This window comes from Salminus brasiliensis, chromosome 13 (assembly GCF_030463535.1).
Source record: "Salminus brasiliensis chromosome 13, fSalBra1.hap2, whole genome shotgun sequence".
In the NCBI taxonomy this organism is placed as follows: domain Eukaryota; kingdom Metazoa; phylum Chordata; class Actinopteri; order Characiformes; family Bryconidae; genus Salminus; species Salminus brasiliensis.
The window spans coordinates 10991586-11018630 of NC_132890.1; the positions used below are offsets into that span (position 1 = coordinate 10991586).

General features: G+C 41.9%; 3 protein-coding genes and 1 non-coding gene across 7 annotated transcripts in view; 1 reads left to right on the top strand and 3 right to left on the bottom strand.

Annotated features, from left to right (window-relative positions):
• Positions 1–11709, bottom strand: part of dennd4a (DENN/MADD domain containing 4A) — a 28328-nt gene extending 16619 nt beyond the window's left edge. For both annotated transcript variants that reach the window (XM_072695880.1, XM_072695879.1), the window contains exons 1-12: positions 11481–11709; positions 5766–6110; positions 4922–5168; positions 4606–4675; positions 4033–4202; positions 3118–3356; positions 2912–2978; positions 2742–2800; positions 2394–2538; positions 1906–2081; positions 1310–1410; positions 373–594 (exon numbers count right to left, since the gene is read on the bottom strand). In XM_072695880.1, coding sequence (XP_072551981.1) covers positions 373–594; positions 1310–1410; positions 1906–2081; positions 2394–2538; positions 2742–2800; positions 2912–2978; positions 3118–3356; positions 4033–4202; positions 4606–4675; positions 4922–5168; positions 5766–6076 — 1807 coding nt within the window. In that variant the 5' untranslated portion in view covers positions 6077–6110; positions 11481–11709. The remainder of the gene's footprint in view (positions 1–372; positions 595–1309; positions 1411–1905; positions 2082–2393; positions 2539–2741; positions 2801–2911; positions 2979–3117; positions 3357–4032; positions 4203–4605; positions 4676–4921; positions 5169–5765; positions 6111–11480) is intronic.
• A 1131-nt stretch (positions 11710–12840) lies between these two features.
• On the bottom strand, positions 12841–12912 carry trnaq-cug (transfer RNA glutamine (anticodon CUG)). Its single transcript has one exon. It is a non-coding gene; the product is annotated as a tRNA-Gln (tRNA).
• A 2057-nt stretch (positions 12913–14969) lies between these two features.
• rab11a (RAB11a, member RAS oncogene family) lies at positions 14970–24165 on the top strand. The gene is made up of 5 exons (XM_072695536.1): positions 14970–15139; positions 18802–18997; positions 19180–19373; positions 19594–19674; positions 20369–24165. Exons 1-5 carry the CDS (start codon positions 15100–15102, stop codon positions 20503–20505), a joined length of 648 nt encoding a protein of 215 aa, XP_072551637.1. The 5' UTR covers positions 14970–15099; the 3' UTR covers positions 20506–24165.
• A 175-nt stretch (positions 24166–24340) lies between these two features.
• megf11 (multiple EGF-like-domains 11) overlaps positions 24341–27045 on the bottom strand; it is a 166173-nt gene continuing 163468 nt past the window's right edge. For all 3 annotated transcript variants that reach the window (XM_072695534.1, XM_072695535.1, XM_072695532.1), the window contains one exon: positions 24341–26201. In XM_072695534.1, the coding sequence (XP_072551635.1) occupies positions 26026–26201 (176 nt within the window). In that variant the 3' untranslated portion in view covers positions 24341–26025. The remainder of the gene's footprint in view (positions 26202–27045) is intronic.

Consider the following 27045-nt stretch of genomic DNA (forward strand, 5'->3'; position numbering starts at 1 on the left):
CCAGGCCTAATTTGAACTGGAGCTTTTGAAAAAAATGCTCTGCTAATTTCAGGCATGATTTGAGCCAGACGTCACTGGCACAGCTCCAGCGCTCTGGCCAGCTGCAGAGCTTAAGCATTCTCCCAAAGAACTCTGGTGAACTTTCTTGTTTTTAATATCAGAATTTCCTCATGGGTGATGCAACACTATTATGGCTGTCTTCACTGCTCTGTGTTTCTCCTGCTGCAGATTTGTGCCAAGCTATTACCACAAACAAAAGTTATTTAAAAACAAGCCACATTGTTTTGTTGGATTCCATCTGATCTGGCACTACTCTACATCAGTTAAGCTGAGTTACAATGTATTTAAAAATGTGATGAAAGAAAAACCTACCTTGCAGGTCAAAGAGGGAGCTAGCATCAGTTGCTTTTTCTGAGGGAGCCTGTGTAATGGGAAGTAAGTAGGAGCGATAACCCTTTAAAATAGCAGCCATGAAGCGCAAGAAAGCCTCCTGGATCTCTAGCTCCAATGTCTGAATACTCTTCATGCCAGTGCCAGGATCACGCTCACTCATGGCTGCCTCCATTTGCCCTTCCTCACGACTCAGTTGATAACCTGCAGAAAATATATAGTATACGTCCTACATAAGCAAGGTCACTCTCCACTCCTATCTCATCGGATGAAGATTAATTTCACTCTTTCATAGTTATGTAAGGAACATATATGCTGTTAAAGATATATTATACATATGAGCTATTAGCCATCACTATTTTTTAAACAGAGAGAACATGGTGTATACTTAAGATCATTTACATTAGATATGCACTGGTTACATGAAATTACAACAAATACATTTTACTGTAGTCGCCCATTTAATCATAAACATGCTATATAACACAAGTTAAGTGGCATTCGTTTCATACTGTACATATTCAGAAAATATATTGCCAACCAGAGATGAGTTCAATGGCTTTAACAGAACCATCAGTCAACACTCAGGCAATCCACAGATAACATTACAAGGTTCAAGAGGTACTCAAATCCTGGCCCTGTCTCTGGCCAGCACAGTGCTCTGCCTCTAAATCTCAAAGCATTTGAAGGCTTAGTGCTGTTACCTCATTTTATTCTCTGAACCGTTTATAAAAGCCTGTGATAAGTGATAAAATGAAACAGCCACATTCCAAAAAGGACAGGGCAAGACCACTTATACAGGCTGCTCTAGGGTAGTGAATTGAGCCAAATGTGGCCTTGAATGGAGACTCAAAGGAGAAAATAGAGAGAGTGAGAGGAATTCTCCACTGCGATGACACCATACTGACTCTGCACTTACCCTCCAACAGTTGCTGGTGGAGATCGCTGAGAGTGTTGATCAGATGCTTGCAGGCTTTCCTTGGCAAAATCTTCCATGTGAGGGCTCTGCGGTCCTCTTTGCTGAAACCACACACACACGTTTATGATTAGAGGGAGGAGAAAGTAAGAGTAAACAAAGGAGAAAGGAGAATACGGAGGCAGGCCCACAGACTAGAGAACTGAGAACTCCATTTGACAGCAATGTGGCCCTCCTGACCTCCGTAAACTCCTTAGCATCCTCCAACTGACTAATAAACAGAAGCATGTGGCCACCACATGTTGGACTGGATGTTTTATCTTTTGCAGAACACGGTTTAGGGCCATTTAAAACTAATGTACTGACCATATGGATCAAGATAACATCTGACGTTATCATTATTAAAAACCTTTACTCACTGAAATATTTGTCAAAACAGAAAGACAAATCTGAAATTATTAGAAGGAAAACAGGATTCAATTTCTTTGGAATTTTTATGGAAGAGCTGAGAGGTGGGCTTAGCTTAAGATCACAGGTCATGCTTCAAAAGGCGCTCTCTGGAGAGTTCAAAACTATGCAGAGGTCAAAAGAGCACTCACTGAGAGATGGTGTTAGTGTCCAGGTCCACACAGCTAATGTCTGCTGGTGGTTCATACAAGTCGAAATAGCGTGAGTCCACCCCAACTATGAATGGGCAAGGAGCGCTGAGGACATCAGCCAGGGCTAGCGGGCATAGAGGAATGTACGGACATGGCCAGTGGAAGGGGAAGATCATCTAGAAACAACACAACAAATAAACATGCAGTTCATTGTTAAAGGCCCAGGACAAAACCAGTAGCAGTACATTTGTGACACACACAAAGGGTTCATACAGTCCAGTAGTAAAGTGTCTAATGGTTTTAAGAGGTTCGATCATCACTTAAGATAAAAGAGTCACAAGAAAAGAAACAAACACTCAGCACCATCCCCCACAGTCAGAGTACCAACATAATAACGGTCAGCTGGAAGTGAAGTTGGCTGTGTCAGTAGAGGTCTAGTGGACAGCATGTATGCAGCCTTGCTCAACAGTGAAGGTTAGATCACTCACCGACACTAGGGCCTCGGTCACGCTGGTTAACACAGCCGGCCGCAGAGAGTGCACCAAAATTTTGTGCTCTGTCACAGCCAGAACAAGCAGAGTCACAGCATTCTTAGGACCCAGGTTCAGCAGAAGCGTCGAGAGCCTTCCACCACTAATGGAGAACACAGGAAGACAGAGGCACAGATTTACACACACAGGATCATGAAATACTGTCTGACAGTTCAATTGCACACGAAATAATGAAATAAGCCTGAAGTACAAGGACAACTATAAACGAATGAGGCAGTTTGTCACACACAGAGCAGCTTTCACCTGATACATAGGGTGTGAGTAGATAACGGTTGTGTGACTTACCTCAGAGGCAGTGGAGAGGACACCGGCTGGCTCAGCATCAGGCTATCATGTGGAGAAAGCTTTGGAAAACACATACATATGTTCACAGAACTGCATGGCTAGACTAACAAGCACACTTTAGCTTTAGTAGGTTTTAAAAAGAGGAAGCATTCAGCAAAGGTTGAACTCACCTGGACAAGAATACGTGGTCTTTGAGAAGAAGGGAACGGAACTTTGTGCATGAAATGAGAGATATGCCTGGACAAATATTTAAGAGAAAACATTTAAAACTATTTAATGTTTTAGTTTAATTTAATTTTAAATATATATAGCTCCTAATACACACACAAATACACTATACACATCCAAAACAAAAAAATGCCTTAGTCCCACTTACTTCTCAATGGGCAGAGTATGAGGACCAGAAATAGAGTAGCGGTACAGGAAGGTGAGAAAACTGCGGAAGGCATCAAAAAAGGGCCAGTGAGAGAGAAGGCAGATGCTCTTGTTGGTTTGAACTGTCATGGAGTCATCAGTCTTTAAACCACTGCTATGCAGACCCAGTTGAGAGCGCTGTCTGTCTGTCAAACGCTCCTCAGGGTACGACTCGTAGAACTGTATCGCCGCGCCATAAACCTAGACATATGAGACATACCTTTTCAACCCAGTACAACAGCCAAGATCATGATGCTTACAGAACCCAGATGCCTTCATTGGCCGTGCATGTTTCATCAAATTATTATACGCAGAAATCAACTGTTTCATCTATTTTGAGACACATAGTCTTCAAGGCATGTGAAATCTTTTTCTAGAGCTGGTTGCTCAAGAGACACTGCTTTGTTTTTAGGCTGTCTGTTACTTCTCAGAGCAGTCAGAAAATATCTCTATGTACTCAGGCTTCTTTGAAGTCACTCACCTAAATGAATAAATTACAGAATGGTGGAAAGTGAATAGCCTGGGGAGTCATGTGCTTGTTGCTGTGCATTGATGCACTCGTAGCTCCTAATGTACTCTCTACTAGCCCAAACAGAATTTGGCCTATGCATTATTAAGCAGACCAATTATACATGTTCATCTTGCTTTGAATTTGTCTTTTGTAGGTCATGATTCATGTGACTTTTTGATATGCTGCACACAGGTCTCTTGCTGATTGAAATTCCTTGCACAGTTCTGAAAGCAGCAAGACAATTCACCTCTCTCATCTTGTGTGTCTGATTTAGCTGGAGCTGCTATCAGAGCAGAGGCAAACTTAAGTATGGAACAGTGTGGCGTGTGTGCCAAAGCATGCATTTGGTGGTCTCTATGTTTTCACCTTCTCTCCAGAAGCTCCAGTGAGTACAAATGTTGAAAAGACAGGAAGAGAGTATTTGGTGTGAGAGGGCCAACACTCTATGGATGCTCCCATTGGCAGGCAAAAGAGGGGTACTGACTCGGGAAGAGGGAACGACTCATAGTCCTCCTCAGGGTACCTGGACAAGAGACCTGATCACAGACAAGAAACGTTATGGTACCTTCAGAACGTCTCAATCAAACAACATTACAATTTACATTGCATTTACACAGTAAGTCTTCAATGAGAAGAGCAAAAACCTTGGGTTCACTCTAGAGTTTACTCTTATCCTTCTGGGCTGTACGGCCCAACCATAACACATGAACACTATCCCCATGAGCAGGACATGTTCTGGCAATGAGCAGCTGTATCATGATTTCACATTCCCCCTGCCCTGTGAGAGTATCAATCACTGCATGTACACCGCCCTTGTCTCTCTGAGGAGATGATATTGAACTGGCTCATCTGCTGTGTTCTCGCATAACGCACACTGCTCAAAACTATCCATTTATATGTTAGCACTACAAGTGCTTAAAATGCATTTTGAGTACACACCTGCTTTAAATGCAAGAGTATTGGTTTTGGCCAAAGACTTTTTGTAGCACAGGTACACAGAAGACCCCCACTGAAAAGGAATACAAAACAATATTTATTAATAAAAAGGTCATCTCTGCAGAATTATTGCAGATAGTAGTAATGTTATGCAACCAAAAGCCTCCTACATAACATGTCTTCACCATGGTGTCTGTTAGTAAACTAATCCAGGGTGCTGTTTCAGCAATCACGGCTTTGATGGACTTGAGTTATTACAGACAAGACTATTTATACCATGAACACATGCTCTGTAAGTAAGAAGGGTGAGGCCGCTCACCATGCTGCTATTGAGGTTCTTGTCCACCTTGCAAAAGGTATGTGGTGGAGTCTCTCCTTTGCCAGGAATAATGACACAAATGTCTGTGACAGCCAATGAGGAATGAGAATGACTCTCAGGGGCACGCCGGTACGTAATGTATATCCTCTGGGAGGAGGAACTACTGATGTTGGCTGGGCGACCGGAAGGTGTGGTCTGGATAATGTGACAGCCTGGCTTTAGTTTCTCCCTCCACTCATAAAGAACTCTGGGAAATAAACAGGATAAACAGACAATGTTAATGTATAGATGCTTTATATTAAACAATGTAATCTCTGCACCTTGCAAAAACAAAGAAGTGTTCAGTGTTTTCTCAGAATGTATGTACTTGTTTTTGATTTAGATGATTACATGTAATTAGACTGTTTATCAAAAATGCAACCTGGACGTTTTCTTATATGTGCACACTGGACTAATTTTTACAGTCTGTTATGTATCTAAAAATAGATATGCAAACGTCTGGAATACTAATGAGTTCATTGTGTTATTGATGCACTTTTCTGCAGCCTGGAAGCTGTACCATGTATCTCTAGTATTTAAAAGCTAGAGATAAAAGGAAAAAGGAAAAAGGAAAAAAAAAAAACTATGATTTCTAACTGAATGAATTACTGAGCCCTTATTGCCAAAATACTGAGCTTCTCACAAACCAAATCATTTACTCCAGTAATTATCGCTTATGCAAACATTACTACGGTAATCCACCGTTATTATAGATTTCATAAACTGCTATTACATATCTAGTTTAATCCCTCTCTGTCATTGGGAAAGCACTGGAATATGGGAAGGGTAAATTCAGATGACTCACCCAAGGTCAGTCAGAGGTGGTTTGTCCCGACCTCGTCTGTAACACAGGAATATCTGAGGGCCCATGAGGCTGCCTCCATTTAACTCTGCGGGCAAGCCTGAGGGGGTGCAGTCTATGCAGGTGTAGCCCCGTGGTACCTCCTCGCCCTGGGAACGAATCACCACTGCAACATCGGTGATGGGGGCCTTGGGTTGAGCAGAGCTCCGCTGACAGCCTTCATCTGAGGTCACGTCCTCCTCAAAAGGCTTAGAAGAATCGGTTAGGCCCCCCACCACAAAGTAGTCTGCTACACGTGGGCTTTTGTCCTCCATCTTCTACCTTCCCCATAGAGAGAAGACGGTATATCTGAGAGGTAGGGAGGGAGAGAGACGGGGGGGTGAGTGAATGTGAGAGCAAATACAGGCAGAAGAAAGTAGGACACACAAGGTCTACATTACAGGAAGTCACTCACTTTAGAAAGTTATGTGAAACTTTAGCCTAAACCGTAAATGCCACACATTTTGTTCAAGGACACTGACTGTCTGATCTTTACCACAACATTTTGTGCAGTGAAGCGTGAATAAGCATGAGTAAATTGCAGAGAGTATGTCTAAAGAATGCACAAAAAAGCATAAAAAAATGCATTCCAGCACCTCCCTGATGTTTAACTGGAAGCTGAGCTGGTTGCTTGCTCTTAGAAAGGCATGCAGTTTTTGCACATGTAAAACAAATTTCCACATTTAGCATAATTTTTCATAACTCTGTGGTTGTGACATTTCTTTCTCTGCTCTTTTTCCATCATTTCTTATGCTTGGAAAAGGATAGCACCATCTAACAAACCCGCATAGCAAAAAACAGACTCGTATGTCACTTTAACACTGAAATAAGAAAAAAAAGCATATGGTAGCAATTACTAAGTATTCCCGCTGAGCATAAAAGCATATTTCCGATTGTACGAGCTGTGGGTCTTTGAAGGCATTTGCGCAATTTCTCATCACAGAATAAGTGTACTACGAGAATAAACATTTAAGCAGGGCGCACATTTATGTAAAAAGTGTCAATAGTATAAATCAAGACTGACTGTGTTGTGTCCAAAAGAACAGATGTCCCTATTAGAAATGCCACAAGCATCTCAGCAGTTCCTCTAAATGGGCTAAGGCTGGGGATTTTACAGCACACATGTGAAAGTACCTCCTGGGTCTAGAGCAGAACTCCAGCCATATAACCAGTTGAGTGTGACTGATTCTCTCTGCGTTTCACAGCGCCATAAATAGCACAGAGACTGTGGCCAGTGGTGCGCGTCTGTGTGTGTCCCAACTCGCTTTATCATTCTCTGCAGGTCACCCATGCCCACAGAATCAGTGATAAACAGCCAGGTCCGTGCTCCTGCTGGGTCAGTGTGGGACAGGGCCAATAAAGCCATCTACCACTGAACAATGAAATTCTGAGTTTGAGACAACCTAGTAAATAGATAAGTGTAACTGAAACTTTTCTGCAATGGTATCACAGTAAACATTTGATCACAAAGAACAAGTGGTATGACTACTAGGTATGCACGATGATATCATCATTGGTAGTCTCAGGATTGGAAAAATGTTTGGATGCAAGAGAAGGTTTAAATCAATATCTGATGATGTAATTACTGAGCTCCATAAGACCAGAATGTTTTGTTGTAGGCACTCATTTTCTGAATTTGTAACCCTATAAAAATACACGTCACTTATATGAAATGCCAAACAAGCAGGATTAAGTTACTCAGATTTGGTTAAAAAATTAGTCTACCTTAGATTTAGAATTTAGAAAGTAATCTGCATCTGCAATCTGAAAGCTGTACTGCCATCTTATGTTATCCAAGATTCTTAATTATTTTCAGATATTACAATTTTATGGTACAATACTGGTACCATTAGACTGGCTATTGTCCAGGCCTACTTTACTGGGCCCTCAGAGTATCATCATCCATAATAATACTGCAGATGAGCACTTTCTCAGGCTCTCTGTAGGGTGTAAGGTGTCCAATAGCTTTGGAGGTAATGGCTTTTCAGTGGTTTGCATTATGGGCCAGCAGAGTCACGAGACAGAGCTTAAGAGCTTAAGAAGCAAAACTGACCTACTGACTAGCTCCCTTATGATGACCAAGGACTTCTTCTTATACATGTTTATTTTAAGAAACTGGCTTGTTAGAGGAGATATATATGAAGAAGTATTTGTTTACATACAGTAGAACATTTTCAGGATGGTGACAAAAAAAATGGTTTTAATGGTGAAATCTAGACTCAGAGATTAAACAGAGGCAGTAAAACCCTAATCCTTCTCATCCTTATAAAACCTTGAGGCTAGAGAAACATCTAGAACAAGAACATGCTCCCTCTGCACCCCCCTGGCTCAGAAAATGTTCCTCAATTCTTTCTGCTTCTGCTCTCTATGTTTTTACACAAAATTACTCGAGTTTGAGCTGCAAAACAGCATTTCTGATAGCTTTCTCTCTCTCTTTTTCTCTTTTCGAACAACAGACACGAGGCCGCCCACTATCAAACATCTCGGTTCCCTGATCCACCCACACCTGTGCAACAGGCCACGGGCTGCAGAAAACTCCACTAAAAATATGGACGCAAAACACAGCAGATGTGTCACATGTTACGTGAGAGATTTAGGATTATATATAGACATAATCTCCCGGTCCAGCAACCACGCCATCCGCTGAGACTGGCAGCAAGCACTGAGAAATTATAATCCTCACCATGGCAACGATGGTGGGAAAAAAAATAATAAAAAGCAGCAAATGTTCATTGTTTCCTGTTCTGCTGAGAAGGGAGAAATTACATCTATGGTTTTCAAAGAGAAATGAATCTGCAATGATGACTGTAACCTGTAAGGGTGAAGCTGCAGAAAACAATGTTTGATATAATTAATATTTTACATGGAGACATAAATACAGTTTAATGACAATCACTGTATTTTGAAAAAGCCTAGTTCAACATTTATCTCTGTCTCTGACACATAACATAACTATGATAACCGTTGAAATTAAGGAACACCCTTAAGTACACAGCAGTTACATCTGATTCAGTTAAGACAACTGCTAAACCTGACTCATCACTGATCAGACATGTCTTGACAAAAATGGGCAAGCACCAACAGGAAGCAACGTCCTGACTGAGAAACACCATAGCAACATCGTACAGAAAAGGAGGAATGTCCGGAAATATACTGGAAGCACTTTCATCACAGACTCGGTGTGAGTCCCACGCAGCGGAAATCCTGCCATGAGGAACTTGCGTAAGTACAACATGGAGTGCGTGAGTAGACACTGCCTCCTTGGGTCACTGATTAAGAAACAGAGAGCTCTTCTGCTCAAACGATGACTGATTTCCTGCTAGTCTCTAAGGAACTGAGGCCCGGAGAACTGACCGCAGGCTAATTTGTACAGTGGTTCCCTTTTCACTTTAAATTGGCAGGATGAAAATGAGTTGCATCTTCTGGGGAAATCACAACTCAACTGAATGCTGCTGGCTCAGCTTTAGAGACCGGAACAGGATAACCATATTGTACAATTTTACAGTTTTTACAGTAGGATGTACACCATGTCCAGTAATGATGCAGCTTATCAGTTAAAATGTCCACTGGTAATTAAGGCAAACTCATCTCCTAAATAAGCATTTTCAGACCTAAATAAGGGCAGTAGGGCAAAGTACACTGAGTGGCATCTGCAATCTATTTGCTTATAGACCATGGCCTTAAAGCCTTAAATTCTCCCTGTGTGGAAAAATAAAGCTATTCTCCCTGGACAATAGTCTTTCCAGCCGTGGTGCAACAGTGTGCCATCTTCCAATAGCTCTATTGTTTATCTTAGGTCTCTGGGAGTCGTCCTCGTGGCTGCTGGCGAGATAAGTGCTGCCCTTCTTTCACCAGCCTGTGGCTCTAAGGAGGCAGAGGATAAGCCAATTCAAGGGTCTGTCAAAAACAATGAGCCTGATCTCATGCAGCTGTTTAGGAGCCGGGCTCTGTGGCCCACGGCCAGCGCTGTCTGCACGAGGGAGGTTCCTGCTAATGCAAAGCTCTGGAGAAGCAGGGAGGCCAAGGGGGGAATGCAGGAAGCGGGAACTAACACAACGCACTTGGCCAAGCATCTGGTCCTGTTTAAGCCACAGAGGTGGACATTTGACTCCTCTGCACCATGGCGAGACACAAGCAGACATCCGCATACTTAGGAAAGGAGGAGGCAGGCCAACTATTCCTATCCCAAAATGTTTTGTCCAGGAGACCAAGCTGGCTTACAGGAGTTCTTACATCCGACAGCATGCAAGGTTGAAGTTTTCCACCTGACGAGATTTCTAATCTGTTTTGAGCTGTATCCACACGTTCAGCTCATGTTCAAAGGATCACAGACTGCATTCATTAGTTTTCTAAATCAACACAAGCAAAACAAAACAGGTTTTGCATGAAAAAGATCTTCAGAACATCCTGTATTCATGTATTAGGGGAAGAAATGGTCTTAAGGACAATACCGCAACGCGACAAACGTCCCAAACAAGGCTGGGCTTACGAGAAAGTCAACTCAGTAAGCCCAACACCCAGCCTTCAGGCAAGCTGCCCTGCCCTGTTAGTGTAGGCTTTCGAGCTTGACCACAAAAATCTCATTTATGAAAAACAATGTAAGCTAATGCAGCAATATACTTGGTTGGGCGTGGTGGCCTGTCAATTAGAGCTCACAAATATTAGGAATGATGCTGTCATTATGAACATTAGGAAACATTATTTAGATTCTTACTGATTTCACATGCAAAGCCACTGGCATAAATATTACCTTTAAGACGATGTGCTTCCTACACATTCCAGTAATGAGTGTACTTGACCAAGGATATAAAACGTTTCTCAGAAATTACACGATTTCAACTCACTCACAGGTCATAAACAACTCAGCAGGAGGCTTGTAACAGCCGGCTTGAGGGAGCCTGTTCATCTTTACTGTCTTTGAACTCGAAATTATCTACAGTTGCTCCAAATACCCCACTGGGCTTTTCCATTGCAGTAGAAGCTGCTGGTGTGTTCATTAAGTAAGCTGCAAACTAGTGAAATCAATTCACTGCCATCAAATATGAACATGAAAGTGGTCTTTTTTCCCCCTCATCCATTAAACAGCCACAGGATCTGCTCTCACTGACAGCCCACACTGACGTGCACCACCACCACCACACCAATAAACTAATGCAGACAAACTGAGAGTGAGGCAGCTGGGGTGTACAGAGACTGCCTAGCCATCACCCTATAGTTGGTAGTATATATTTAGCTAGCTAGCTATCATCATCAAAGCGGACAGAGGGCTTAGGTGAGTCATGAGATCACATCGGTGACTGCACCAGAAAAACAAACGCTTCGTAGGCTATAGGACAACATTTGTAAATGTTAAAGGATTCAACATGCCCAGTCTTTCACTATCTAGAGTTAGCTATATAAGGATGCTGCTTGCTAAACTGCGCTGTGACGAAGAGGCCCGGACGGCTGGACAGCAACACACCGCGAGAGCCGCTGGCAAAACAAACCAGCCGTCAGCGGCGCACGTTACGTTACGTTAGCTACGTCCACACCGCCCGACATCACTGCTTCGTCGACCAGCTACACGAATTCAGTTAATGCAGGCTGTTTCGGTCAATAATATGAGGTAAACATTTCACTGAAATACAAATACTGCTGCAATTTTACAGAACGAGCGGTTGGGTTTGTGAGAGCACTTACGGTAAATGTAGAACGGCGCTCTAACGGTCAGTTCATTGAAGCTCAGACCGTTATTCTGCTTCAGCTCGAATTATTATCTCTGGTACAGAACAGACGTGTTGTCTTCCATATCATGAAACACACCAGTGAAACGGCAGAAAATAAATCCCGTGTGTGAGAAACGCCTTTTCCAGCAGCGCTCCGCCGTTATAGCTCCTCTCCCCGCTAAACGCTTCAGGGATGCGCTCGAGCTCTCGCGCACGCGCCGACCATAAACCTGCTCTTGGTGCACGTGACCGCCAGCCAGCGAAAGACGTCACTTCACCGCGGATGAAGCAATGGGCATCCCGGCCGGGGACACAGGACCGGTGATTTTAGACAAATGATCATAAAACTATGAAGAAAATGTGACCACGTGCAGTTTATGCCTCAGAACTCTAATTATTTGTCATTATGTTGCAAGGCTTGGGTGTTTGTGAAAGGCACGATTTAGTGAGCTATCCAAATCAAGGGTGCCAGTTATCCCAAAGCAGTGTATGAACGTAGTTAATTATTTATTATTATATCAACGTTACGGAATATAACATAAAATACAGTAGTTAAAGCAGTACCTGAGGAATATCAGCGATAAACGAGGTGTTTAATAAGACTAGAGACATGCTGCCCCCGTGTGGTCAGTCACAAGCACTGCGTCGAACAATCTGCATAAAATACATAATTGCTTTGATGCCCAGCTATGGTGCCTCTAAAGTATCATAGAAATAATAACATAATATTTAGAGACTTAAATCATTCCCTTAATTCAATAAATCGTCCCCTTAGTTCAATATATTGTTCTCTCGGTTACACTAAAGTGGCCCTTCAGAACTGAAGGAACGTATTATTTAACTAGGATAAATAATTATTACATTGAGGAAATTATTTATTAAGTTATGAGAACGTTTTAAGTCTTAAATATTTTTATACGTTGATGCTTAAGGGGCTTCGTACCTAACATTGTAGCTAAGTAATTACTCTGTATTTACATGAAGAGAGCTATAAATATGAAGTCCGATGTTTGGAATATTTTACTGCTGGTTTATTTTAGTGTTTTTCTGTTGATCTGCTCTGGGAGCTGAAGTGTGCTCTCTTCACACTGTATTCATGTAGTTTATGTTGCTATCAGATGCATTAGATCAGAGTGTCACAACCCTGGTCCGACTGTCCTGTCCTCTAACACCCTTGATGCACGAAGAGCTTAAGTAAGCAAATGATATGACTCAGAGGTTCAGGGAAAACAAGGGACAGTCACCGCTGGTGAACTGCAGGCCTTCAGTTGGGAAACACCGCATGGCATCACCCCCGTTTGCTCAGCCTCATTTTGGGAAGGAAAACAATCTGTAGGTTCCACCGAGATTTGAACTCGGATCGCTGGATTCAGAGTCCAGAGTGCTAACCATTACACCATGGAACCGATAGCACAGCGCTGCTACACCAGCCATACATTGACAAAACATGAGAAGTATAACATTGCCCAATGCACTGTTTCATATACATTTATTAATATTATGGCGAGATCTTATGTATGTTAAGAACAGTGATAATAACGTTGTTGTTCCTGATTTAATCGGACATATCCGATTTTACAAAATAAAAGACCGTTGCATTGTTAAGCATATCGTTAAAATCGATGACAAAAACCACGACCTGTGTCAGAAAATAGTGCTCTGGTCATGAAAGACAACATTTTGAGTAAAATACATATTTATATTATTATTATTTATATTATATTATACATATTTACTGAATTGCCAACGAACACGATACTCCCTGTCAATATCAATCCCAAAGAAGTTGATTGATGAAGCTTACTAGCTATCTCCTGTTCCTCATCTAGCTACCTGTGTTCAGAACAGGCTTGGCACATACAAGGAATTTGTCTTTAATTATCTGGATTTAATTTAACAATGTAGTCACATATATAGCTACATTAACTCCTGTTGATCAGGGGTGCCTATACTTTTTTGGGAGGCAACATGTATCAATGTTTATGATAGACTAAAAAATACATAGCTAAAGAAATACATAAATACATAGAATATAGAATAAATAACATTTAATATAATCAATTAATTTAATTAGATAGAAAAACATGTTTTTGTATCATTGGGTGAAGGAGGGAGTTCAGGGCAACCTTCTGGTAGGCCGTATCAACCAACCTCACAGGTCAACTTTGAAACTGGTCAAAGCCAGGGCATGATGGGTCAGTGATAATATTTTATCTGCACATGTATCTGCACATGTATACAGAGGTTAAGAAGGGTTGATGTTCAGATCAAGCAGTGTGGACAGGTTTACGCCAGTGTTTTTTTTTTTTTTCGTACATGTGATGGTGTGCTGTAGGTTTTAATATGGTGTTTGATGGCAGAGCTCTATCAGATAGATAGATAGATAGATAAATAGATAGACAAATAGATAGATACTTTATTGATTCTGAAGGAAGGTTATCAGCCAGTAGCAGTCACACAATACAGCACAGTAATACAATAATACGGCAAAGAAAAAAAAATAATAATGTAAAAAATATGCATTTGAGACTTACCGGAGATGAAAAGCAGTGCAATAATAATAAATACAGAATGAATAATGTGCAAGAGGAGCGGGTATCAGCAGATAAAAGCCAATACTGAATAAACATGTGCATATATTGATATTTAAGTGTCCAGGAATGCAGGTGTACAGGATGTATCAGACTTTGATGCAGATGAGTAGAACTGAACCAGCAGATCTTCAGGCAGTTTGGACTTCTGCAGGAGGAAGTACGTCCTCTGCTGGGCTTTTTTGTTAATGGAGAAACGTCCATCTCTGGAACAACCAAACAGTAGAGAAACCGTGGAGCCTACGAAAAAAAAGACCTTTTTAATGTTATTAGAGTTTTAAGGAAAAAATACATTTTAGTCACTACAACAACAAAAGATTTACCAAGTTTACAGAAATGCTTTATAAAGGCTATTTTGTAAGTAAAATCTCAAACCCACGTACAAAAGTTAAGTTTACGATTATCTACATACTACACAACATGTCTCAGTCAGCACCTTTGGCAAATGCACAGTGGATTATTTTGCATTATAATATCTTCATTATAAAAAATAATCGTTCACAAATGCAATTATCAATAGTACAACACTACCTTGGAGTGACTTTAGGGTGAGAGTCCGTAAAAATATCCATCCACTACCTTGGAATATCGATGAATAACAAGCACTTAACTATGGTAGAGACGGAGGTGGCGAATCCAAGTCCAGAGTAAAAATTCACCCCAGGATTTTGTTCCAACTGCCTGGATGGTTTTGCTGCAGCTGGCCTATCCACGGATTTCAAAAACAAAATCCTGGGGCGGATTTTTACTTTCTAGACCTGTATTTGCCACATGCGGTTAGGGATTGGCCTAGCGGAGACTTTTATTTTGAAACCGTAGCGATTGTTTTGGCCCCCTGAATTTGGCTTGTTCGCTCGCTAGCTGGTTAGCATGGCTACCGCTTAATCACACAGTCTGACTGCAGTGCAGCAGCGCGGAGGACAGGGCTGGCGGCGGCCACTTCTACTTGCTAGCTAGCGCTACGTGTTTATCCACCACTGTTTACCCTTTGTTTAGCTCAAGATGGGAACAAGAGACGACGAATATGACTACCTATTTAAAGGTAAATAGTATTTTCAAGTATTTAAAGTTTAGAAACGTCCAAACGTCTTGTTGTTGTCGTGTTAGCCGGGCAAACAGCGATTTGTAGGCACGGCAAAAGCTGGAAACGTTTCTTAGCCAGCTAGCTAACTGTTTCCATTTATGCTAGCTAGCTAACATTAGCTCGCGTATTGATAAAAACACCATTGGCGAGGTTAATCCAGTCTACGAAAACACCCTAAATGGTGCTTATTGGTGTGGGCGTCTGGATGATTAAAATGAAGTTACTGTAAAAACCGTCGGGATTAGAGTTAATACCGTTAGTAAGCTCTCTGGCTGTAGAGCCGCAGTGGGGGCGCATATGTTGTAACGTTATGCTAGCGATTTGAACTCCGTCCAAACATCCAGCACCACACCTTACAGGAGCCTCCGAGCCAGGCAGCGGAAGCCCTGGAGCTAGCTAGCTAACATAGCCAGCCAGCCAGCCAGCCAGGCAGGCAGGCAGGAAGGAAGCTACATGAAGAAATGAATTGACCGTGCTTTTAACTGGTCACTGTTGGGCTGAATGTCACCGTGTAGTGCCTCCTCGTCTTGTAAAGAAAGAGAAGTCGTTGACGGACTGGCTCATCTTTGTTAATGGGCGCTGGTTGCTTCCTTGTATTAGCTAGCTAGCAAACATGGAGTAACACACTCACTCCGTATTGACTGGTTATTTCGGTACATTGTGAGCTCGTGACAGTGACAGCCGTCGTCAGTTCACAACTAACTCAAGTACCGTCAGTGTGTTTTGAGAAAGATAAATATTATACACGTAGATCATTTTTTTTTTTACATTACTGAACCTCCACACTACAGGAGCTAGCTAGCATTGATCGGACATGTTCGCTACTCCAGTGTCTCTTTCTGTTTTCTGTATACAGTCTTAGTGGGAAGAGGTACAGTGTTGTCTTACACAAACACACCATTTTTAAACACAATCTTTTACAAAATACACATTTTGTAGGATATGAAGCCAGTACATTAAATCCACACAAAGTACCCCTCTCTCTCAGATCCTCAGGACGTGTCCTAATCAAGCCTAAATAAGAAATGCTGAAATCACACTCATAAAAGAAGCCTAGCAGTACAATCTGCATTTCCTGAAGATCTGTTCCTAAGTTGGGACACTAAATGTTAAAATGCCTAAATCACAGAAATTCAGAACACTCAAGGCTAAATGTGTAATCCAGTGTTTGGTGTGACCTACATTATTTTAATACTGTTACAAAGCCTAAACCTATAGACCTATAGACCATTAATTAGCTGTCAAGCTCAAACATTGAATCTTTGAATGCTTTTTGACATAATTTAAATCGGGCAGTTGTTCTTGATTAACGGACAGGTAAAAATGCTTGAAAATGACCTGGAATAAAATCTTTGTTTTTTATTTATAATAAAAATATAAATAATGACTTTCATTTAGAGTTAAAAGTTAGTTTTTTTTCCTTCTCCTGTCAAGTTGCTATTTTGGAGATACAAGGTTTTTGTACACCATTAGTTTATCAGAAATGCATTAAGAGATTAGAAAACTAAAACCCTGTTAGAAAACTGGTGCTTTAGCACAGATGATAACATATAACTGAAGTACATTTAGAACTGTTCCTCTTTAGGAGCATCATATTTTTACACTATTTAAAACATGTTTTCTAAAGTGGGTCAATAGACAAAGAGTGGGCCAATTGAAATAACAACTATACAGGGCATTTATACCATGTTCATTTTGTCGAAAGACTGCATCACTAACCTTTGGGTGGTCTTTACATGGGGTGCTTCCTGTTTGGAAGATCGCTACACCCTGATCTACGTCGACATTTCAGAAGTCATGTGATTTTGAAATGCATGCCTTCACCGCTTTTGTCAACCCATAGTTTTATTTGTGCAAGGCCTGTACCAAACAGAGCGTAGGTGTTCCACATAGGGACATCTTAACACCATCTAAACTTAGCACAAAAAGTAAGGAAATGTGTGTTTTGTAGATGTATTTGTTGTAACAATGCTTCTTGGCAATCAATCTTATACTGTTGGAAAGCCTGTTAATTTCCCTTTAAATAGTACTACTAGTACTAATTTCTAAGGAACATGCAGTTTTGGGGGGCTTGCAGCAGAGCTGAGTATGTGTGTTGTGCCCATGAAGAATTAGCCAAATTTTCTCTGCCAATGCCTAACAGCTTATTTTGCTGTTGCTAATGTTACTTGTTTTGAGCTTCTGGTACCCCCAGGTTTGATTGGCACCTGATTGGCAGCACCTGTAAGCATGGGCCCATAGTGGTCAATAGGTGTCTGCTGCAAGAATCGGCATGCCACGTTTGACTAATCTCGATAGGGCAACTTTACTCTGGTGTCTCGCAAAAAGTTGTGGCATTATTTGGAATGAACCCTAGTACCATCTCCAAATTGAAGGCCAAGTTCCATATAACGGGGGATGTTGAAGACAGGCTGCGAAGTGGGCTTCCCAAGAAAAGGCAACATCAAAAGATTGTTTCCTTACCCTGTCAGCACTTAGGTACTGTAGTCTTCTACAGATTTGCAGTCAAGGTTTGAAGGACAATCTGGTCGACGTCTCGCTGCCCAGGCGGTCTGGAACAGACTACATACAGCCAATCTTCGGTCTTATCAGGCTGCCATGAGGCCTGCCATGACTGTCCTTCACCGTCAGGCCCAGTTGCGCAGGTGTTGGCAACACGTGCACTGGAACCTGAACATGAGGAGGAACGTTCAGCAATGAGTCCAGATTCTGCTTACGGCAGTTGGATCATAGGGTCAAGGTGTGGACAAGACCCGGAGAACGCTATGCTGATTGGTGCAACGTCTTTTGGTGGAGGCAGTGGGATGGTGTGGGGAAAAACGAGGCTTGTGACGTTGGAGGCAATCTCAATGCAGAGAGCTATCGAGATGAAATTCTGCAACCAGTAGATATCCCATATCTCCACAGTCTGGGATCGAACTCCTCCAAGATGATAACACTTGCCTACCTAGAGTGACCAACACAACCATGTTGGCTAACTTGCGACAGATGCTGGTTGAAGACTGGGATGCTATGCCACAGCAGTGTGTGACCAGGCTGGTGACCAGGCTGGGAGGAGGAGGTGCCAGGCTGTTGTGGCTGTGTATAGTTCATCCACTCGCTACAGAGGCTGCTGTTTGTTAAAAAAAAAAGCCAATATGTCTTGTTTCTTCAGACTTCAATCATCCAGTCCACCAAACACCAAACGGGTCAATGGCATAATAAGCTGTTTGGCATTGGCAGAAAGGATTATTTATGGGCGCAACCCACATACTGCTCATCCCAGAAATGCATGTTCTTTACAAATGTGCCACCAGTTAAAATGGAAATTAACAGGCTTTTCAACAGTATAATATTTATTGCCAAGAAGCATAGTTACAACAAAGAAATGATCTACCAAACACAGACTACCTTTTATTAAGGCATTAAAACCAATGCCTCTGTCAGCCTTCTTACACTTCTAAATAGAAACAGCATTTAGGGATTTCTGTTCAGTGCCTCTGCTGAGCTGCTGTAGAGGGGGAGTTCTGCTAGCAAATGTGGCAGCTGATGTAAACAGTTTACACAAGTCTAAGAATGTCCATTTACATGTAAAATCTTACAGCAGAAATGTGAGTAATTTTTATGTTTGTGTTTTAAAGTGGTTCTGATTGGAGACTCCGGTGTGGGGAAGAGTAACCTTCTATCCCGTTTCACCCGGAATGAGTTCAATCTGGAGAGCAAAAGCACCATTGGAGTGGAGTTTGCCACTCGCAGCATTCAGGTGGATGGGAAGACGGTGAAGGCCCAGATATGGGACACAGCTGGGCAGGAGCGCTACAGAGCCATCACCTCAGCGTAAGACACTCTGCCATTCTCACACAAACCTTGGAAAGGTGCTGTGATAAAGATTCTGTCGTACATTTTAGTCGCCACGCCACAGACTATTTACACTAGGTTAAACAGCTGAGATACTGTCCAAGAGACGGCTTGTGTCCTCATCCTGATCATCCTGATCATTCTGTGTGTTTGGTTTGAAGGTATTACCGTGGAGCTGTAGGAGCTCTGTTGGTGTACGACATTGCGAAGCATCTGACCTATGAGAACGTGGAGCGCTGGCTTAAGGAGCTGAGAGACCACGCCGACAGCAACATCGTCATCATGCTGGTTGGCAATAAGAGTGATCTGCGCCACCTTCGCGCTGTGCCCACCGACGAGGCTCGCGCTTTCGCAGGTTAGTGTTGCTAGGGAAAGTAGATCTAGAACATGCTAGAACCTGGCTTTTCCTATTATGACCTTGTTTATGATGTCATTACTTTAGAAGTATTAGCAAAAAAGTGAGGGTGAAGGCTAGTATTAAAAAAACAAAACAAACAGCTTGGTGTTCTTCTGGGGGTAGATAACCGTGACCGTGAGATGCAATCTTGGTGGATGAATGTTCCTTGTGTCTGCAGAGAAGAATGGGCTGTCTTTCCTTGAGACGTCGGCTCTGGATTCCACTAATGTGGAGACTGCTTTTCAGACCATCCTGACTGGTGAGTGGACTTTGTGTGGAAGGTGCTGGCATTTCTATTTGGCTCCTTATCTTCAGTGTGAGGTTAAGGCTGAATCCTTTTTTTTTTTTTTTTTTTTTTATCCTAAAGGGCGAAGGGTAAACAAAACATGGGGGAATAAAAGTTGATGAGGAGAATTACAGAGCATACAGATATGCTTGCAAAAGTGTGTATTTGTGTGTTTGTTAGAGAGAGAGAGAGAGAGGGAGATTGTAAGTGATTGGCTTTTGGCTGAAGGCCAAATCCTTATGAATGACTAATCAAAGGCCTGGCCTTGCTGGGGTGGGTCCTCTGAGTTCCTCTAGCCTGACGTGACTGTAATAAAAAGCTTCCTGCTGGTGTTGCCGCTCTGTCAGTAAGACTAGCCTTAATGTCCATTCTGCAGACTGAACTCTTCAGGTTAAATGTTTAAATGACATCAGATATAACACAGTAATTACATTATATCAGGTGTCTTGTGAGGTGTGATGGGCAAGGCTAATTAAAAAAAGCATCCAGAATCCAGATTCTCTATTTACAAAACACCTCTAAACCTGACCACTGATCTGGGAGCTGGTTTGCTTATGCATATATAGAACAGTGTTCATATGTTTTGAGAAGCTTAGTAATAACACCCTCCCCCAGCTCCAGGTCAGTTACTGAGCCATGGTATTCAAGTCTCACCTTAATCCCACAGAAATCTACCGCATCGTGTCCCAGAAGCAGATGTCGGACCGCCGGGACAACGACATGTCACCTAGCAACAACGTGGTGTCCATCCAGGTGCAGCCCACTGAGAATAAACCAAAGATGCAGTGTTGCCAGAGCATCTAGCCCTCTTCATGACCCTCCTTCTGGCCCACCTGCAGAAGCCCTCACCTCCCCCCCCCCCCCCCTGCCTCCTCTTCTCACCACACATGCACACACACAGGCACACACAAACACAAATACACACTCACACACGCACACACACACCCCTCTCCCCAACACCCTCTTCCCCCACCACTTCTTAAAGACTGCTTTGGTTTCCGAGACACAGCTGCACGGCCAGGCCTGAGCACAGAAGCTGTGTTTCTAAACCTCGGATCTCAAAAGGGTCACCACCTGCGCTCTGGACTAAGCTTAACAATTTTTTCGTTTTTTTTTTTTTTTTTTTTTTGCCATGGTAGACTTTTATATTGCAGACTTTTAATAATCAGTCATGCTGATGTTCACAGAATTGTCTTAATGTGTTGTTTCATTTGCGAAAAAGGGGCAAGGTTTAATTTTTGTCAGTCTTAAGCAGCTGCCTCGTGTTCGTGGCTGAGTCTGCAGCAGGGCAAATGGCCCGCAGCATAGAAGGTGTTACTGTATCGCAGCGTTGTGACGTAGAGAGATGGATCATCTCTGTTAGGACGTGTTAGAATAGCGTTAAGTCTCAGAGGCCGCTGACCTCTCCATCTTTTGGCCGTGGCTGCATATTAGGCCTATACATCACCTTGCATGTAAACTTGGATGCTTAGATGCCAGCTTAAGCGCACTTGTCACTGACGCTGACTATATGGGCAGTAGCTTTGCCCCTCAGTCTCCATAATTATTTGTGGTGGCTCCTGTGGCAGAATATGCTTGCATGCTTTATTTAGGCATCAGGAAATGTGGTAGAGAGGAGAAGGAGGACTATAGCTTTCCTTGACGTCCTTGCCGTTCACCCTTAGCTCCATCTCCTCCTCCTTCTTCTTCTGTTGAAGCTGCTACTGCTGCTTCCATGGCTTTCACTAATCCTGTGATTCTCTTGCATCTTCTTGTGGGGTAGAGTAGTGGTTCTAGTGCCTTTCTCAACGGAATGTCACACAGGGACGGCTCCAGTTTTGCGCATGTGCTCCCACTGTGGGGGTTTTTACGCGGTCCTCTCGCTCTGTGCAGCAGTGTCGCGAGGCCTTCATCACATGATCTTCTGTAGTGCTATAATAGCAGCATTCATACCATCAGTGCGACTGCTGCCCTATTTTTTTTTTTCCTGGACATTTCTTGCCCTTTGTGATCTCAGTTTTTGCCCTACGTGCGTAATGTGAGATCTTGTAACCAGATAGAATCTGTGGTGAGGAATGACCAAGGTGGGAAATGACCAAGGTGGGAAAAATGAAGGTCTTGAGCTCCTGACAGTAACCATCCGCCCATTTCTTTTTGACAGCACCCGTATGACTATACTGTTACTCTGAAAACACTATCAGAATCAAAGTAATATAAAAATGCGTGCAGTCAAGGTGGAAAGCCTGCCCACCTCGAATAGACTCAAGACCATATGGCACATGATCTCATAGCAACTTCCCGACTTCCCCCACGCTCTTTATAGTTAGAGTAAGAAAAGGCAGGAGTGCAGACTTCTCATCTGACCACCACACTCAGTACATAAGACGGTTGTAGACCAACGCTTTCCTGCATCTTTGCACCAAACACGAACTAACCCACACTACAGTTCATTCTTAAACGTTTAACAAGTATTTATTCTGTGGTAGCCAACTGATTTCGTAGCCTATTCTTGTGCCCATTATGTAAGATTCTTGGAATGTAAGGCAGTGCGCGATGTCTATGGAACTTGATCAGCATAAATTACGAATGTATAATGTATTGTAGCCCAGTATAATCTCGTTGTGATTGTGTAAAACAAACAAAAAAAAAAAAATCAAGCATTCCTTGAGTCAGCAGATGTGGTCATGCCCACACGCTGCAGCAGTTTTGTGCATCATAGCTGTCTGAGGAATAGTATTGTGTGCGCGTGTGTGTGTGTGCGTGCGTGCGTGTGTGTGTGTGTGTGTGTGAAGTAGACATTTGTAGTATGGACTGGAATTGTAATGCATGGTATATAGTGGTTGCACCAAAAGACCTCAGAGTACAACAGCTACTCAGCCTGCACCCTTTAGAAATGTTGCTATAGCAGAATGTTATTTTTAACTGAGTCATTAGTGAAATAGAAGGACTGACTAATTGCTCTTTAAGGTTGGGGTGGTTAAAGGGGCATTCCAACAGAGATGTAAACAACCTGGTTTGGTGGAGATTTCTTTTAGTTTCTGAAAAGACCATTTCTGTGTTTTTATGTTATGATGATTATTGGTAAAATGGTGGGTAAATAAGCGTGTTTTGGAAACTACATTTGTTATAGGCTGAAACCTTGTATCTCATCTCATTTAATTCACTTAAAAAGTTATATATATATTAATGGAGCAATAAAAATGCTTTAGAGACTCAGCAGACTAAGACGCTGACACATGGCCCTTGCATGCTATTTCGCCAACAGTGGGGGTCCAGCACTTTTCTCAGAGCGCGTTGGCTGTCCAGTAATGCTGCATTTGAGGAGACATGTACTTGTCCTCACCCTCCTAGTCTTGGAAGCATTGCAAGTGATGGGGAGTCCTAATGAATGGATGGGTTAATTGGCTCCGCTAAATTGAAGAGAAAATGAAGTGATAATGTATAACAATCTTTGCCGTTTTGGAGATACAAGGTTTTTGCACAATAGTGACATTATATGTTGTTGGATATAAAATAATAATCATAATACTAATAATAATTTTAAAATGATAAACATTTAAAGACATGATAATGTCTAATGTTCCATCAGAACAGATCTGTGGCTAGTTCTTGCGGTTCTGTGTGAGACGGTTCTAACTGTTTTAGTTTCTTTTAAATACAACATTTCCTATCAAACCATGTGAAATGGAAAAAAAAACAATGGAATTTCCCTTTTTAATTCTTCCCAGGCTGTAGTAGCTGGTGTAATAGTGCAGAATCAGAATGAATAGTGTGGACTGCCGCTGGCGAAGTGTACAGATGTGAGCCTTTTATAGTTATTTCAGAACCTTGACCTTGAAGTGTTAGCACTTGCTCAGTATGAACATAGCAATATGACTGTATGAGTGTAAAATAGTCATAATGGAGTTACTATTGTGAAGACCAGGCCACATCACATGCATACAAAGTCTTTCTCTATGCATTCTGTCTGTATGGTGTTTGGGCCTTCCCTCAGACTGGCCCTAGGGACCCTGAATCTGATTTTGTGACTGACCGGTAGAAGCACGGTGGGCAGTGCCAATGATGTGTGGGTACAGATGGCACGGCTAGGCCCAGCCTAAGCGCTGCACATAGCTGTTGTGTCTTTTATTAGTTATGGATATTGATGTTCTGACTGTCAGTTTCACATATTGCCTCAAATGTTTTTTTTGTTTTGGTTGTTTTGGTCTGCGCTGTACTGTGATTTGTTTTTTGTTTTCTTTTTGTTTGATTTAGTTTTTTATTATTATTATTCTTATTCTTATAATTATACTATTACTCTATCCACTGTAATTCCAATTTTAAAGTGCAAAATAAAAGAATGGTTGCACAGGTGATATAGATGATGTGATGTAGTGTGATGGGCTGACTGACTGCTATTCTGCTTTATGTTTGGAAAGGGCAGATTTTCATTGTCAGTTATTTCATCAACCTTAGCCCATAAATTATTAACTGCTTAATTTGAAACGGTCTCATTTCAGTTCCCTAATTCTCTGTGGTCATATCCCTCATCATGCACGAAAGCAGAAGTGGTTTACCTTCAGGAAAGGAGAAGTAGATCTACAGTAGTAAGTTGGTTGATACATTTACAAATGGGTCTCATATGACAGATGTGAGGGCCGCTGTCGCATGAGACTCGTTCACCGTAAGCTTTATTTTCAGTTTTGTAAGAAAACATCAAGCAGCATTTAAATGACAAAGATGAATCCAAAAAGAAAGAGGGAAAAAAAGTCTGGGTTTATAAACAGTCTACACGAGCCTAATATAAGCACACTGTCTAGCTGTGTGTAGATGGATGGATGGATTGGATGGATGGGTAAACTGCACTGTTGTCCCGTTGCGTGATTGTCAGTATGTTATTGCTTCAGTGAGGGAAATGCAGCTACATTTAGAGCTCAGCTCAAAGTAAAACAGTGAAGCAACAAAAACGGTGAATTACCTTATTAACAGAATAAAATTATTAACTCCTCTTCTGAACCGAGAAACTGAAAACGTCTCCAGCTGTGGTGAAGTGTGTGATGTCCGTGATATGTAAATGGTCTTAGCTTGTTGTGATGCATCTACATCAATGTGAGAGCTATCCTGCGTTGCACAAATGGCACAATCACATAAAAAATAATTCACTTGGTATAATTTGCTCATGCTCGACTTCTTGCTTAAATTTTTACAATAGAAAGAAAAACTAAATCATCACTTGCGCAAATAAATTACAAATAAATACACATTAAATACAGAAATACAAACGGAAAAACATCCCATAAGACCCAACCAACCAGCATTTTAAGAATACAGAGAAATAAGGTGAAACGTTTTATCGAACACAGGGGAAAAAAGCAAACTTAACACTATAGTTTAAAGACTTAATCACACATTCACATGACGTTACACCTGCTAACTTGAAATATAACCATCCATAAAGTACTTTGTATAAAACAGCAGGTTCACACACTAGTACCATCAGTGACATTGCACAGGTTATATCGAGCTACAGTAATGTGTGTTTTTTTTTTTTTGTTTGTTTTTTTTTGTAATTTATCCCCTGTAGAGTTTAAAATACCTCATGAATGTGGTTTAAAGTCTTGTAAAGTCTCATATACTATAGTATTATCAAAAATTTATGTTCTTAAAAACTCTTTTTTTTATGGTCTTTATACAGTAAGAGAACTACTTGCTATTTAACCATGCTTTGTCACTAAGTCCTCTTTAACTAGTGAATGGTCAAGGTTACCAGTGACGGCGCATCTGTGGCTGATCGTTCCCCTTGGCTCCAAATAGGATGACTTGGGTCAGTCAGTGTCTGACAGTTGGAGCTGACAGATGATTGCTGGATGGCTTCAGCCATCTAGAAGTGTCATCACTGATACTATATACACGAAGAATTCCCATGATGATTCCTTCTGTAGCTGAGGGCATTTCTCCTATGCCAGAACTGAACCAGACGGGAGTACATTGCCGGCCTTATAAGTCGCTTCAATATATACACACAATTTGTTACAGAGTGTTTCATGTGTTTGCCAATCCTTCTTCTCTGCTTTATCCCGGACAGAATGGCATCTCTGGGTCCAGGAAACGACGTGAGAGAAGTGTGTAGTCACTTGTATACATACACACACACACACACAAATCCGGTGCTGTTTAAATGAACTGCCTTTAATGTCCAGCCTTTATTAGCATTTTGTCATGCATCTCTGTGCAACAGTGAGGCAGAAAGACCTGATGAGATTTAAAAAAACAAAAACAAATAAACACGTAGAGATAAAGAAGAGAAGGTCCTGCAGTCAAGTGGTAGTGGTGGGCGATTTTGGAGGTAGGCTTGAGGCCTGGGCTCTACAGTAGGGAGCTGGGAGGGCTGTCTGGGGGCGGAGGGGTGTGTGGAGGGCTGTGGCGCATGGGCAAGATGTCATAGTGGCTGGGGATGTGGCTGTTCCGGGGCATGTCATATGGGTTCTGGGAGAAACCTGTCGCCAAGCCATTGGGTCCCTGCAGAACACTTACTGTGGGTTCTGAAACAGATGAGGAGAGAAGCAATGAAAAAAAAAAAACTGGATTATGTTAAAGATGAGACATTTTTTTTCATTTCCATCTGTTACAGTTTAAAAATAAAAAAGTAGAGCACCTGAAGTAAAAAGTTGGGTTCCCTGCATGGTCTGTATGTAGCTACACCCCCTTTGGCAAATATCACAGCTGGTAAATGCTATCTGTAGCAGCGTAGCAGTCTTTTAACCTGTTCTTTCATGCAAAAAGCTTCTGGTTTGGTGAGATTCTTGGGTGAGTTTACATGTTCTTTAAAAGCCTGTCCACACTTTTTTTTAATGATGTTTAGGTCACAGAACATGTTAGGACCATGTCAAAATCTCCTGCTCACATCTTTTTTTTTAGGTAGTCCATTCTGAAATTTGGGGTGTGTTTGGGATCATTAGCTTGCTGTGGAAGTTCTTACTTCCTTGTTTCATTTTTACAGATGGTATGATGTGTGCTATTACACTTTTAGGGAATTTGAGGAAATCCCCTCTACCAGTGAAATGTTCCTTGTGACATGGTCTGTGACACAAGCCCAAAACTTGATCAATCAACCCCTGTGACAGTTGCTGGAGATTTTTGGAAGTCCAGCAAAGTCACTGTAATTGGAGAGTGTTTGCTTTACCCCATAAAATTCCACACTCTTTCTTATTCTAAACTTATCTTCGCTCACTTCAGCCAAAAAAGTTCAGTTTTAAGCTTCATTTGCGGTCAAACTGAGTTGTCTCTTTCTAGCAATTCTACAGTTTTAGGAAAACTACAAAAGTTTTCTTTGTCCTGCTTTTGCTTAGTGGACATGTGCTAGGTAGCTCCTGATTTGGTTTGAGG